Raw genomic sequence first — 15,812 nt, forward strand, 5'->3', positions numbered from 1 at the left:
TCTTATTTGAAAAATTTGGCCGGCTCGCTGAGTTCGCAAGGTATCCTGGGTAATTTCATCTTCCACTTTGTTTTAAGCCTGCATCGGACCGCACTATTTTTTGAGGGTTGATTTTAAGGGGAGAATAGCACTCCCCCTTGCTCTTTAGAGTATTGGGACACCCTACCCCTACACGAGAACGCGCAAAAACAAGGGTTAGGGCAGAAATCTAGGGTAAGGGGAGGTATTGGGACAGGGCCTAAATGTCCCGCAATGAATATAGCAAAATTCAATGTGCAAATTGAAAATGCATTCCAAGCCGATCACGCCCCTGCCCCGCCCCCTCCCTCCCGCTCGCTCTTGTCAATCACTGCGTCAAGGCGGGGCTCGGCAACATTTTGAGGTGTTGGAAGGAAACATGGCGGCGGCAGAGCTGATACGAGCGTAAATTTACTGGCAGATGAAGGGAAGCGTGAACAGAGAAATTGTAGTGTTTCCGAGGATTATTACGCGTTTGCAGGTGATACCAGTGCGTTGTTAGACCGTGTGGGAGAATGTTCTGCCTTATCTGTATCACCCGTTTGATGTCAACATTATGCTGCGCTGTTGTTGTCTGATGCAGGACTCTGTTAATGATTGTTTCGTTTTGTATTAAATATTCTCATTGTCGGATACACATATGCTTAACTTTATTCTTATTACTATTAACTATAATTACCCAATAATGTTGGAGATCCTACAGGTTTTCTTTACAAATGCACCTACTCTGAGATCACAGAATATGATGGGTCAAATTCAGCTCTTCCAAAAAATTTGACCGCTCTTTATTTCTTCATAACTGACTGTAATGTTCAATAAAGTGTCTCATGTGATGTTTAACCATCTCCCTTTTCTATTTTATAAAGCATATTGATCAGATATTTATAAATACAGTGCCTTGCGAAAGTATTCGGCCCCCTTGAACTTTTCGACCGTTTGCCACATTTCAGGCTTCAAACATAAAGATATAAAACTGTAATTTTTTTGTGAAGAATCACCAACAAGTGGGACATAATCATGAAGTGGAACGAAATTTATTGGATATTTCAAACTTTTTTAACAAATAAAAAACTGAAAAATTGGGCGTGCAAAATTATTCAGCCCACTTAAGTTAATACTTTGTAGCGCCACCTTTTGCTGCGATTACAGCTGTAAGTCGCTTGGGGTATGTCTCTATCAGTTTTGCACATCGAGAGACTGAAATTTTTGCCCATTCCTCCTTGCAAAACAGCTCGAGCTCAGTGAAGTTGGATGGCGAGCGTTTGTGAACAGCAGTTTTCAGTTCTTTCCACAGATTCTCGATTGGATTCAGGTCTGGACTTTGACTTGGCCATTCTAACACCTGGATATGTTTATTTGTGAACCATTCCATTGTAGATTTTGCTTTATGTTTTGGATCATTGTCTTGTTGGAAGACAAATCTCCGTCCCAGTCTCAGGTCTTTGCAGACTCCATCAGGTTTTCTTCCAGAATGGTCCTGTATTTGGCTCCATCCATCTTCCCTGTCCCTGCTGAAGAAAAGCAGGCCCAAACCATGATGCTGCCACCACCATGTTTGACAGTGGGGATGGTGTGTTCAGGGTGATGAGCTGTGTTGCTTTTACGCCAAACATAACGTTTTGCATTGTTGCCAAAAAGTTCGATTTTGGTTTCATCTGACCAGAGCACCTTCTTCCACATGTTTGGTGTGTCTCCCAGGTGGCTTGTGGCAAACTTTAAACAACACTTTTTATGGATATCTTTAAGAAATGGCTTTCTTCTTGCCACTCTTCCATAAAGGCCAGATTTGTGCAGTATACGACTGATTGTTGTCCTATGGACAGAGTCTCCCACCTCAGCTGTAGATCTCTGCAGTTCATCCAGAGTGATCAGTAGGGATGGGAATCGAGAACCGGTTCTTCTTCAGAACCGGTTCCCAGTGAACCAATTCCTTGGAACCGTTAGTATGCCTGCTTAACGATTCTGCAAATGTGTCATGATGTCACACACGCGCTGCGTTATTTTGATTCAGAACGCAACAAACATGGCATTGAGGCAGAAGCGCTCGTTTGGTTATATTTCACGCGAAAAGACGGCAATATGTGAGGTGCCATCTAGGGCTTAAATCAAACTTCATTCACGCACACATATGTGAAACAATTGCATAAACTTATACTAAGTAGTCAAACATACATGTATACTGCTGAATGCTCAAACAAATACGAAATGCACAACGGCACACCTTAAGTCGCTCACGCATACACGCAAACTCTACACACACGAGAGGCGCGAAACTCTCCAGGCACATACTCATATGAAACGCGCGCACACACAAACTCTCCACGCACATACTCATATGAGACGTGCACGCACGCACACACAAATTCTCCACGCACATACTTATATGAGACGCGCGCGCACACACAAACTCTCCACGCACATACTTATATGAGACGCGCGCGCACACACAAACTCTCCACGCACATACTTATATGAGACGCGCGCGCACACACAAATTCTCCACGCACATACTTATATGAGACGCGCGCGCACACACAAACTCTCCACGCACATACTTATATGAGACGCGCGCGCACACAAACTCTCCACGGCACATACTTATATGAGACGCGCGCGCACACACAAACTCTCCACGGCACATACTTATATGAGACGCGCGCGCACACACAAACTCTCCACGCACATACTTAAATGAGACGCGCGCGCACACAAACTCTCCACGGCACATACTTATATGAGACGCGCGCGCACACACAAACTCTCCACGCACGCGCACACACACAAACTCTCCACGCACATACTTATATGAGACGCGCGCGCACACACAAACTCTCCACGCACATACTTATATGAGACGCGCGCGCACACAAACTCTCCACGGCACATACTTATATGAGACGCGCGCGCACACACAAACTCTCCACGGCACATACTTATATGAGACGCGCGCGCACACACAAACTCTCCACGGCACATACTTATATGAGACGCGCGCGCACACAAACTCTCCACGGCACATACTTATATGAGACGCGCGCGCACACACAAACTCTCCACGCACGCGCACACACACAAACTCTCCACGCACATACTTATATGAGACGCACGCGCACACACACAAACTCTCCACGCACATACTTAAATGAGACGCGCGCGCACACACACAAACTCTCCACGCACATACTTATATGAGACGCGCACGCACACACAAACTCTCCACGCACATACTTATATGAGACGCGCGCGCACACAAACTCTCCACGCACATACTCATATGAGTCGCGAGCACACACACACTCAAACTCGCGCACATACTCAATGAGAGTATGACGGTGCCTCATAACAATCTAGTCACTTGTTGCAACACCTGTAAAATTTCCATTTCGTCAAAGGGGGGGGCCTCCAATATGCAGAAACATTTAGTCCCATGAAACTTAAACTGGAATGTCACTGTTTCTGTCACTGCGACTTCATGAACAGGTGAACACGCGCACGCACACATCACGTTTGAAGTAAAATTGAGGATGCAGTGCATGTAATGCATCAAGATATCGAATTGAACTGAATCGATGACATGATAATCGTAATCGAACTGAACCGTGAGACCAGTGTAGGTCCACACCCCTAATACGCTGTGCTGTGTCAGGGAGTTAATAATAATTAACAAACAAATAAGTTATAAGTTCAATAAGTTAATACAAACAAACAAATTTGTACTTATTCCCTCACCCAATGAGAATCGATAAGAGAATCGATAAGGAATCGAATCGATAAGCAATATCGATAATGGAATCGGAATCGTTAAATTCTTATCAATTCCCATCCCTAGTGATCATGGGCCTCTTGGCTGCATCTCTGATCAGTCTTCTCCTTGTATGAGCTGAAAGTTTAGAGGGACGGCCGGGTCTTGGTAGATTTGCAGTGGTCTGATACTCCTTCCATTTCAATATTATCGCTTGCACAGTGCTCCTTGGGATGTTTATAGCTTGGGAAATTTTTCTGTATCCAAATCCGGCTTTAAACTTCTCCACAACAGTATCTCGGACCTGCCTGGTGTGTTCCTTGTTCTTCATGATGCTCTCTGTGCTTTAAACGGACCTCTGAGACTATCACAGAGCAGGTGCATTTATACGGAGACTTGATTACACACAGGTGGATTCTATTTATCATCATTAGTCATTTAGGTCAACATTGGATCATTCAGAGATCCTCACTGAACTTCTGGAGAGAGTTTGCTGCACTGATAGTAAAGGGGCTGAATAATTTTGCTCGCCCAATTTTTCAGTTTTTTATTTGTTAAAAAAGTTTGAAATATCCAATACATTTCTTTCCACTTCATGATTGTGTCCCACCTGTTGTTGAGTCTTCACAAAAAATTACAGTTTTATATATTTATGTTTGAAGCCTGAAATGTGGCAAAAGGTCGAAAAGTTCAAGGGGGCCGAATAGTTTCGCAAGGCACTGTATATAGGGTCATCACGGAATCTGACGGGTTTTGATGCCATCGTCTATAATTGGTCTAATATTTTAAAAACCGAAGCCGCACAACCGGCACAAACGAACGAGACTATTTTATTTGGAGGATGTGGGGGGCTGGGTGACCTCAGAATGACCTATAAATATTCTTTAAATATCTTAAAAATCGAAGCAGAACAAACAATAAAGCAAAGTAACAGCACAAATGAAGTAAAAACGATTGAGCCTATTTTGCCGACGTTTTGCATTGGGTGGGGGCGGGGCCAACTTCACACAGTGATTGACAAGAGGGAGCGGGAGGGAGGGGGCGGGGACGTGATCGCCTCGGAATGCATTTTCAATTTGCACATTGAATTTTGCTACATTCATTGCGGGACATTTAATGAAAATGCAATCGCAAGTGTCTTAACTGTGAATGTAAATGCAATTAAGAAAAATAACATTTAAATGATCATTTTGCTACAGATTTTGCTTGAACATTTTAAACAGATCTAATAATTTCTTTAATACATTTTCATTTTAATTTTGCAACTTATAAAGCGTTAAAATATGTATTCAATTTACATATTAAAACATATGTATGAAATGGCAAATGTAAATTATATAATTGAATTATCATTTTCATTTTTCACCAAACGTTGCACAAATGTAATGGAAAATGTTAATTTAAATACAGAAATGCATTGCCATTTTACATATTGCATTGTCATTTTACATATTGCATTATCATTTTGCATTTTACATTTCAAATTGAATATTGCTACACATAAGCTTCCATAGTTGAACTACAACTCACGTAAAGTTGATAATTCCGCGAATGACTGCAATTGCAGATTTCGAACAGAGATGGCGACAAAGAGGAAAAATGCCGGACTGCAGCTTTAAAAAAATGATCGTGATTTTAATGGTAAAAGACTGTAAAAATGCTACTGTAAAAACCTGTTAATTGTTTAACAGTAAGTTTCCTTACTATATACGGTGAATAACTGTAATAGATCTAACCTTACATTTAATGTTATTCTACAGTAAAATATCTATGTTTCTTCTACTTAAGTGTCATGTGTTTTACCATGATGGTGTTTAGTTTTTGTGTGAAAGAGACTGTGCACCTTGCATATATTAGTAATTACTTTCTCAGCTTGTGGAAAAGCTGCTTGTGATGAGCTTTGATTCATGATGTGACTTTCTCATCACCACCTGTTTTTGGTGGTTGTTAGTGTATTACAAAGGTACAAAACAGACATTAGTACTTCAATAGGTTGGTATATTAACATTTATATCAGTTAATGAAATACGTTTTTTCACTGTAAATGGAAGTTAAATCTGTAAAACCTAAAATGTTGCTTCCGTATCTTTTTTCTTTTTCTTTTCTTTTTTACAGTGTATAGCGCACAATACATTTTGTTTCAAAGATGCTTTACAGAGAATGCAAAATGTAATTACCTTTGATAATTACCCATGGCCATGATTCCTCTAGTGATTTCTGCAGTCGTGGTTTATATCTTGATATTCTGACAGGCTGCAGGGTTATGGGACTGCTGTTGGAGACAGGAGAATGAAATCACCAGAGGCTGAGGTTAGGAAGACTCTGAAATACCTGCAGCATCTGGGACTGCTACCAAAAACATCACAAAAGGTGAGTCAGGTGTGTGTGTGTGTGTGTGTGTGTGTGTGTGTGTGTGTGTGTGTGTGTGTGTGTGTGTGTGTGTGTCCGAGGGCCGTGGCTCTGCCTCAGGATTGATAGTTACATTGGACATAGAAACATTTTAAATATAAATGTAAACAAAAATCTTTAAGATCAAACATGAAATTAATATGAATAGGCCCAATAATGTGCAAAATTATTAACATGGCAGGCTGAATAGGAACATTTACAATTTGGTATATTCATAAACATCAGCAAGTGTGATTTACCAATCTATTAGTTTTAAGCTGTTTTAAATGTTTATCCTGTGTAGGGGGCGGAGCTTCAGTATTATCGCCCTGGAGAACCACGCCCTGCCGCTGACTCCTCCCCTCCGGAGTTCATTCCAGAGATGCCCTATCAGTCACAGTCTTACCCCGACCTCAGCCGATACCAGAGCGATGCGGCACACGCTCCACCGCAGGGAGAGGGGTTAGACCTGCTCAGGGCCGCACTTCAGAAGTATCTTTCCAAGAACAAACCGCCTCTGGGGGAAAGATCCAGAGCGGACCGGCTCTTCTTAAAAGACTCTCTTACACCAGTGGATGGTATAATCTTTTATTTTCTTTTCTTTTCTTCTCTTTTCTACTCTTCTCTACTCTCCTCTTCCCCTCTCCTCTCCTCTCCTCTCCTCTCCTCTCCTCTCCTCTCCTCTCCTCTCCTCTCCTCTCCTCTCCTCTCCTCCATTTACTAATGTCATCTGAAAGCTGTACGACTTTCTGTGAAACACAAAAACGAGATGTTTAGCAGAATATCAAAGCTTCTCTTTTCCATAGAACAACAGTAGCCAGTGACCCGAGTCTGTCAAGCTTAGTCAAGCCCAGTTTAATGTGAAGAGAGAGCTATAAGTAAGCAGAGTTTTTTCTGGCAATTTTACTAGTGGAACAAAAAATGAACCCTTAACCTTCTATTTCATGATATTTCCTCACTGTAATGCAGTAAGTCATTTAAAAATCATTTAAGTCATTTGCATATACAGTATATATATATATTTAAAAAAAAAATTGACCTATATAATTTTTATACAGTTTCTTGATTTTAGTAATTAGGTCCATTTTGTGCAAGAAAATGTATTAAAACATTTTTTTATATTTCTATGCAGTAGAGGGTTACGTCGTTATTCACTGCATATTTGCCATAAAAGATATGTTAAAAAACTTTCTCACAGAATCCTTCATCTGGAAAGTTCTGCGGAATGTGGGAAGACACAGTGTGGATGTGAAGAGTCTAAAGACAACAGATCTGGATAAGCTTGCTGTTCTTATCGCAGACGCTCTGCAGGTGGTGGAACAGCAGGCCGGTCAGGGAGAGACGCCCAGAGACCTGGAGACACAGTGGCGTCCTGAGGACGAGGCAGAAGACATGCAGTATGAGGACCAGCAACCTGAGAGTTATGCAATGGAACAGACCCCTAAAGACAGTGCTCAGAAGCAGACGGAGGTGGATGAGGAAAGTTCATCTGTCGCTCAAAAGACAGTCCAAACCATCATGCCTGTGACAGGTAACATCATCTGAAGCAAAACCAAGTCTTTCATCACTCATACGTAGACAAACATTTATAACAATCATGATGTTTCTCTTTCAGAGGGACAGACAGTAGGGGAGGAGAAGAGAACCATGGACAACAAGGTAGTACTAGTGTTGGTTGAAGGTCAGAAAGATACTTCACGCAAGAACACAAAGCAGACAGTTTCTGTCCACTCTTAGGTCACATTTACATTACATTGTTCAAGTGACCCAATTCCGAGCTCGGATATGACCCACGAACGTGTAAGCAGGAAAAAAGCACATGGATTTCGGTATTCTCCGAAGATTTTCAGATTGGTGTCAGGCCTCATTCATATGTGGAAATAAATCTGAAATGAATCGAATACATGCATTTGCGTCTGCCATGTAAGCGGACAGATCGGATATTCCCGTCAATGCGATTCGTACGTCATTGAAAAATCGACTCGCCATTGTGATCACATGACTCTCTTTTTTAAATGGCGTAATAAAGGACTAAGGCTCAACACAATGGTTTCGCTGACCTTTAAAGATGGTGCAGAAAGCAAAAGCTGTTTTTACGTCCTTTTCGGCCTGGTCACTTTTAAAAGAAGATGTAAGCTGGTCATCAAAAAAAATGTTATATAGTCAACAAATCGGAAATGGTTGTCAAGACCTATTTTTTTACAGTCTATGGTCAAGACCTGCAGTGTAAATGCGCCCCTAATGTCAGATCTGTAAACCTACATAAAATGTGTTCAGTTTAATTTTTGTTTTGCGTTTCACTTAAATAATATGCATAGCATGTTTACAAGGCAGCTTAACAGAGAATATTGCCATCAGTAAAATTGATCTAGTTTAATGTTCTAAAACATTTCACTTAAATAAAAATTATATGAATATTAAACAAATATTAAAGCTGCAAGCAGCATTTTAGCGGTGTTCAAGCAGTTAAGGCCTTTAAGGCCGTTAAGCACAAAAGCATCAAAAGACATTATGTTTTATGTAGCAAGCATGATTTACCATGATATACTACATTTCAGTGTGATTTTTCATGATTTACCATGTTCCAGTATGATTTACCATGAATCTAACATGATTTTCCATAGTTTACCTTGATATACCATGTTATATGATGATTTACCATGATATAGCACATTCTAGAATAATTTACCAGGATTCTAGCATGATTTACCTTTTTTACTATGATTTACCATGTTTCTGGCGTTATTTACCATGATTTACCACGTTGATAGCAATTATATGAAGCATAAGAACAATTGAAGTGATAAACTCTGACAAAATATGAATGTGTTATAATAGTAATTGTTATATAAGTGATTTTATAGTGTCTATATACAAAAAAAGACTATTAATAAGAAGAGTGGCCAGCAGAGGGCAGTAGAAGACCACTTATTGGCTCACTTTCATTTTCAACTACTTAGTTTCTCCAGTATTCTCCACTGAAGCAAACCATTTTTTTCATGTTAACTCCATAATGCATGCTTACACACACACACACACACACACACACACACACACACACACACACACACACACACACACACACACACACACACACACACACACACACACACTCACACACACACACAGACACACACACACACACACACACACACACACACACACACATTTTTGGGATATGTTATTGTGAAAATCTGTTTTAATGGTATATGAGCATTTCACATATTTCTTTGCAATGTAATAATATAAAACTAATTAAAGAAAATGCTTTAAGCATTTGTTTGTTAGCCAATGCTGAAAGCTGATAAAAAAAGATTAAAAATGTCTAATGCTGCTGCTCCATCTAGTGGACAACAGTGCTATTACAGCCTACTTATACAATAGGCCATGTTTTTCATATAATTTAATCTACACACGCTCATTCTGATGTAGATAGAGACATTTGGAACTTCAGGAGCCAATGTGACTCAATTGTCACTTCAATAGACGATTTTTGACTAAATGTTATTGTAAATGTTAAAATAGTGAATTTATAAAGTCTAAATATTAATTATAGTTGAGTAGTGTGACAAAATGACTTTTTTTAAACAGCAGGGGGCAGTAAAATACCACTTATTGGCTGTTAGCCTTTTGCAAGCTGTTATAGCTGTTCTTGACCTTATTTTAAGAAGCTATGAGCATTTATTGAAAAGATATTGGCTTTCGGTCAAGGCTACATATTGAAGTGACCCTATTATAGTCATCCAAATGAAAAAGTTATACATTTTCCTATAATTATTGTTCTAGAGAGTACAGAGCAATAGATGAATTTTGACAAAATGTGATTGTAAATGTTAAAATAATGATTTAATAAAGTCTAAATATCAATTATATATACAAATATTAGGGAGTAGTATGATGAAATGACAGCAGGGGGCAGTAAAATACCACTTATTGGCTGTTATAGCCATTCAAGCTGTTATAGCTGTTATAGCCATCCGATTTACACTCTATTATAGCCATCCAAATGAAGTAATTATACCTTTTCTGATAATTATTGATCTAGAGAGTCCAGATAATTGTACTGCACTGGTTTTAAACATTAAGATATGAAAATTATACGATCATAGATGGAAAAGACCATTTACAGCCAATACAGGCAATTTACCATAGGAAATGCATGGTTTTAAAGCTTTTCAACAGTTATAGCGCCACCTATTGTCCGATGTCCATGAAACTTTGCATGCTTCTTCACCATGGTATGACACATATGCTCATCAATTTTTGTCAAGTTCTGAGTTTTTATTTATGATTTATAGGCTTTTGAGTGTATTTTGACACGCCCCCTTTTCTAAATGACCCTGTTACAGTGAACCAAAGGGCAAAGTTCAACTTTTTTTTGATAATTATTGATCTAGAGAGTCCAGAGAATTGTCCTAGACTGGTCTGGTTCCAATCAGGCAAAAAACCAGGGACTAGTTCGCAAATGTAGGTTTTGGACAAAATTGGCCATAACAAATTTTTTTTTTGCTCACTTCACTTCGTGCTTGAACACCTAATTATGCATGGAATTTTCCTTCAAGTATGGATTTACATTCCGTTTGTGTTTATTTCCTGTTTTAGTCGGAAGTGGGCTTTTTAGGAAAGCTGCTGGAGTACCTGGATAAAAGCTCCAGCTCAGATCCAGAGTCTGTTGATAAGGGACCGGGCATATCTGTAGAGAAGGTTCGTAGCAGAACAACACACCGGGAGGTGGGGATGCAGAAAAAGGCCATCGAGAGAGTGGAGGAGGTAGAGGGCTGGGTGCAGGCAGCAGCTATAGCGCCCTCCTCTGGCCTGAAGGAAAACCCTGCACCACACCGCAAGAACATGAAAGTGGAGGATCTTCAGTTGGATGTTCAGAGCAACGCTAAAAATGACATCTACGGATACATTATTACTGACACAGAGTAAGACCCTCTCTCTCCCTCTCTTTCTTTCTCTCTCAATTAAATTCAGTCTTTTATTGGCCTGTTCTCCACACATTATTGACAAAGGATTCAATCAGCACAAGAGCAATAGTGTTAAAATATCAAATATAGACATTTGTGATCATTGGGGAACATTCCCACACCAAGGCTGCATTTATGTGATCAATAATACAGCAATAACTGTTTTAAACAAAAATTTAAAATAACTGTTTTCTGTTTAAAATGTAATTTATTCCTGTGATGATTGTATTATGATCAGAATCAAGTTTCTCTTTCTCTCTGGATCAGGAATCTTCCCACAGATAAGGGATTGTATCTGATGGAATTGGTGGCTCGTAAAGCGAAGATTCAAATGACGGATTTCTCAGAGCTCTCGTGAGTCGTGATGATAGTGTGTGTTTGCGTCTTGTGTCTCCTTCAATGCATGTATGTTAACTATTTCTCAAATTAGGATAGCTTGCAAAAAGGAAAGCCACAATGGGTTTAAAATATATTGCAAGCTTAGAAAAGGATATCTATTGTTACGTATCTTTATCTTATTGCGAATGATTCATGTTTAATATTTTTTAAACATTTTGACTGCTTAATTTTTTCATTAAAATATGAATTGATCTTCTCTTTGTATGCCGGACTTCTCCAATTATTTAGTTCGCTTAAACCCCGCCCACTCAGATCTGCCCCATCCAATCAACGACCAATGGATAGAACCAAGTCCCCGCACTACATTTTTGTCTTTTTCTTTTTATGCATTATCTATTTCACTTGAATGTATATCACGATACAAAAGAGAAGTCGTGACTTTAATGTTCAGACAGGTATAGTGTCTAAGAATAATTTAATGGATGACTATTTTTAAATGTGCCATTATTAGTTTTATAGTTAAAACACTAACTGACGGTAAATTTCTTGTTTTTGGACACCAACATGATTCCTCAAAATAAGTTGTTGTGTGTTTGTGTTTTTGTATAGCGTTGTTAGTCCAGCTGTGACGTTTCAGGTCCGTCCGAACGCTCAGAACATCACTACAACAGATGTGGCTAATGTAGCAGGTTAGTTTAGTAAGAGTTAACTAATTACATGATATACAAGAGAGTCAAGAAACTCTTCCATGCATGTCTCTGTTCAGACTTGACTATGATCTCCTCTGATTCTTCTCTTGTATCAGTCCATCAAAAGGATGAACTGGAAAAAGAAGCGAAAGTCAAGATCGTGGAGGCTGGAGTCACTGATGTAAGATTCTTTCTATTTTTTTCCCCATCTCATTGTCACCTCAAACAGAATAAAATACATTTTAATGTATCAAATATACTGCATAAAAACTGTTGTTAATCAAATCACTGTAAAAATGAAAATTGAGGCACCATTTGGGGTTCCTCAGATCACCACACTGGTCGAACCGTATATGGAGAACTTTTAAAACATGCCGGTTCCCTAAAGAACTTTCAAAATGAAGCCCCATAAGTCCTGCAAGAACTCGGAAGACTGTCAATGGTTTATCTAATAAATCATAAGGTTTTGAGGCACTTAAACATAAAATGAAGCTGCCCATGTTTACAACAGGATCTGAGTCACCTTCAAAAGGCCTAGAGATTCTCAAGAAGGTTCTGCCAGTGTCTGAAGAATAAATAAAGAACAAAACAGATAACACATTTTGACTCTGACAGCAGCTACAGCATCCTTTTCTTTATTAAATATCTGAGACTTTAGAAAATAAATGCAATTTAAAATTTTTAAAGATTCCATGTCTTTCTCTTTCTCTATAGAGGAGTAAACTGAATCAGATTCCCACCAAGTACAGCCGTTCTGAGTCTCTGAAGTTTCTGATTCTGACTGTGATTTCCATCATCTGCATCACTGGAGTGTTGCTGGCGTCCAGCGTGGTTTACTGTCTGCGTCACCGCTCTCATCACAAACTCAAAGAGAAGCTCACCAACCTCGGCTCAGACCCCGCCACTGATTCCACTGCTACCTACCAGGTACCAAAGTGTGTGTGTGTGTGTGTGTGTTTGTAGAGCTGTTCGTTTGAGATTTTCTTTGATGTATGTAAATATCCATCTCTCTCTAGGAACTGTGCAGGCAGCGAATGGCAGTGAAGCCTCCTGTAGAGAAGTCAGATCCTATTCACTCTTCTCGTATAAATAGCGTGTCATCTCAGTTGAGTGAGGGCCCGATGCCGAGTCCCTCTGCTCGCACTAGCACCCCCTCCTGGAGCGAAGAGCCCGTCCACTCCAACATGGACATCTCTACTGGTCACATGATACTGGTACACACGCAAACAAACACACACTGGAAAAGTTAAAAAATGTAACACAGATGCATTTATTCAATGCCATTGGAAAAGCTAAAACCTTCACTTGCAAATATAAATGTAAAAATTATATTAAACTTTTTTAATTATATACATTTTTTTGGATAATTTAATTAAAATTTAATTAAAACATTCATAACATTTTATTTTTGTAATTTATTACAAATATTATTTTTTAAATAAGTCTCACCAAAGCTGTATTTATTTGATCAAAATTACAGAAAACCATTAATATTGTGAAATATTATTCGTTTTCTATTTTAATATATTTTAAAATCTGAATTTTCAGCATCATTACTCCAGTCTTCAGTGTCACATGATCCTTCAGAAATCATTCTAATATGCTGATTTGATGCTCAAGAAACATTTCTTATTATTATCAATGTTGAAAACAAGTCGTGCTGCTTAATATTTTCGTGGATACCATGATACTTTTTTCAGGGTTCTTTGATGAAATAGGAAGTTCAAAAGAACAGCGTATATAAAAATAGAATTCATTTGCAACATTGTTAACTGTCACTTTTGATCAATTTAATGCAGCTTTAATAAAAGTATTCTTTTTTTTTTTTAATCTTACAGACCCCAAAACTTGTGAATGGTAGAGTAATTTTCCATTTCATAAGAGCAAAAGACATGCAAAAACATCCTGTATGTTATTCTATGTACACATAGGCATATATGGAAGACCACCTGAAAAACAAGAATCGTTTGGAGTCCGAGTGGGAGGCTCTCTGTGCGTACCAGGCCGAGCCCAACGCCACCACCATCGGAACCAGAGACGGCAACGTCAAGAAAAACCGCACAAGCACAGTCATAGCCTGTGAGTCAAACATGTGCTTATTTATGTCCTGTGGTGTGTTAATGAATTCCCAAGCTTTTCAAATGGGAAAATAAAATGTGTTTTTGTTCAGATGATCATTGCAGAATAACTCTGAAGTTGGAGAACAATCAAGGCAACTCGGACTACATCAATGCCAGCCCAATCGTGAGCCCAAACTACATACTTCCGCAAAAAGCATCAAACTACTCAAACTGCACACTACAAACCACACACATCACAAACTAGATAAAACACTAGGTGTAGGAAACTTCAACCCCGGTTGCTCCAGGGTGACTGCACCTGTAGAAAATACTCAGCGTAAATGACTTTGGATAGAAGGCATTGATTAACTGTCTGTGGACCAGTTAAGGCAAACAACTGAGACCTGCTTTATTACCACTGTGCCCTTAAGGAAGAAACTCAACCCATAGGTTACTCAGCGCTATTTGCCATCACAGTTAATGCAACTGATGCCGTACAGCCGTAGGTCACATGACAATGACAACATGGTGATGTAGAATTTCATTCATACTACCCACATTCATTACATATTTTTTTTAAACGGTTGAGAAGTAAGTTCTAAACCAATGTAGTACGTACTACAGTATGAGATTTTGGACACAGCATTATCAACAGAAAAGTGGGCAGTCAGCCTAACACTCAGAACTCATGTGCAATATAGGAAATTGCATCGTGCACATGGTGTGCAGTAGAGATGTTATGGGCAGCATTATCTGATTTGCATAAGTGAATTGGGTACTATAACGATGCAGACTGTGCATGCAAATAAATGGCACAATTCATTCTTTGTGTTTTGATTGCTCATTATATATACTTGCTGTAGTATTATTACATACATATATATTATTTAAACCATATACAGCCAGACTGCATGTGATGCAGAAGGGTTTATTGTGTGTTTTCTCTCTCTCAGATGGATCACGACCCCCGTAACCCTGCGTACATCGCCACTCAGGGCCCGCTGCCCTCCACCGTGGCTGACTTCTGGCAGGTAAACGGCATTATTTGTTTGTAATCTGACATAGACGGTCAGTGTGGTCATGTGAGTTCTCTAGCACAAGGTCTGGGAGAGCGTGTGTGTGTGTGTGTGTGTGTGTGTGTTACAGATGGTCAGGAAAAGACTGTACGTGTTTGTGTGTTCTCTTGCAGATGGTCATGCAGTGTGTGTGTAACATTGTGTGTGTTCTCTTGCAGATGGTCTGGGAGAGCGGGTGTGTGGTGATTGTCATGTTGAGTCCTCTCACTGAGAATGGTGTAAAACAGTGTTACCACTACTGGCCCGATGAAGGCTCCAACCTCTATCACATTTATGAGGTACCGTACGCACAAATATTCTCCTTGCAGAGTAGAAGGCCACTCTACTTGTGTAAGGGCGACTGCATGTGGCTTTTTGTTCTACTGTTTTGGTGGTAGAATATCTAACAGAAGAATCAGCTTATGCAACAGAGGTGTGCAGTAAACCTCACTCCCCTGGTCTCAAGAGGCGCGCTAGCGAGTGATGCTAGAGGCTGCGGGCTTTAGTGTCCTTGTTAGTGCGCCTGCCTTCCATGCTGGTTCGAATCCCGC

General features: G+C 39.6%; 2 protein-coding genes across 4 annotated transcripts in view; one reads left to right on the top strand and one right to left on the bottom strand.

The window, feature by feature from the left end:
* The window catches only part of vcpip1 (valosin containing protein (p97)/p47 complex interacting protein 1), a 290,019-nt gene that overhangs the window by 90,442 nt on the left and 183,765 nt on the right, over positions 1-15,812 (bottom strand). The gene's annotated exons all lie outside the window — the stretch shown is intronic.
* slco5a1b (solute carrier organic anion transporter family member 5A1b) overlaps positions 1-15,812 on the top strand; it is a 28,140-nt gene that overhangs the window by 7,647 nt on the left and 4,681 nt on the right. Inside the window, exons 5-18 of one of the 3 annotated variants that reach the window (XM_056234538.1) lie at positions 6,013-6,139; positions 6,453-6,726; positions 7,347-7,679; positions 7,764-7,807; positions 10,751-11,076; positions 11,386-11,472; positions 12,067-12,146; positions 12,263-12,327; positions 12,861-13,073; positions 13,163-13,360; positions 14,078-14,225; positions 14,317-14,390; positions 15,160-15,237; positions 15,441-15,560. In XM_056234538.1, coding sequence (XP_056090513.1) covers positions 6,013-6,139; positions 6,453-6,726; positions 7,347-7,679; positions 7,764-7,807; positions 10,751-11,076; positions 11,386-11,472; positions 12,067-12,146; positions 12,263-12,327; positions 12,861-13,073; positions 13,163-13,360; positions 14,078-14,225; positions 14,317-14,390; positions 15,160-15,237; positions 15,441-15,560 — 2,167 coding nt within the window. The remainder of the gene's footprint in view (positions 1-6,012; positions 6,140-6,452; positions 6,727-7,346; positions 7,680-7,763; positions 7,808-10,750; positions 11,077-11,385; positions 11,473-12,066; positions 12,147-12,262; positions 12,328-12,860; positions 13,074-13,162; positions 13,361-14,077; positions 14,226-14,316; positions 14,391-15,159; positions 15,238-15,440; positions 15,561-15,812) is intronic. The other 2 variants (XM_056234540.1, XM_056234539.1) reach the window with 2 other exon arrangements.

Source organism: Rhinichthys klamathensis, unplaced genomic scaffold (assembly GCF_029890125.1).
Source record: "Rhinichthys klamathensis goyatoka isolate OS25496 unplaced genomic scaffold, OSU_Roscu_1.1 h1tg000398l_1, whole genome shotgun sequence".
Classification (NCBI taxonomy): Eukaryota; Metazoa; Chordata; class Actinopteri; order Cypriniformes; family Leuciscidae; genus Rhinichthys; species Rhinichthys klamathensis.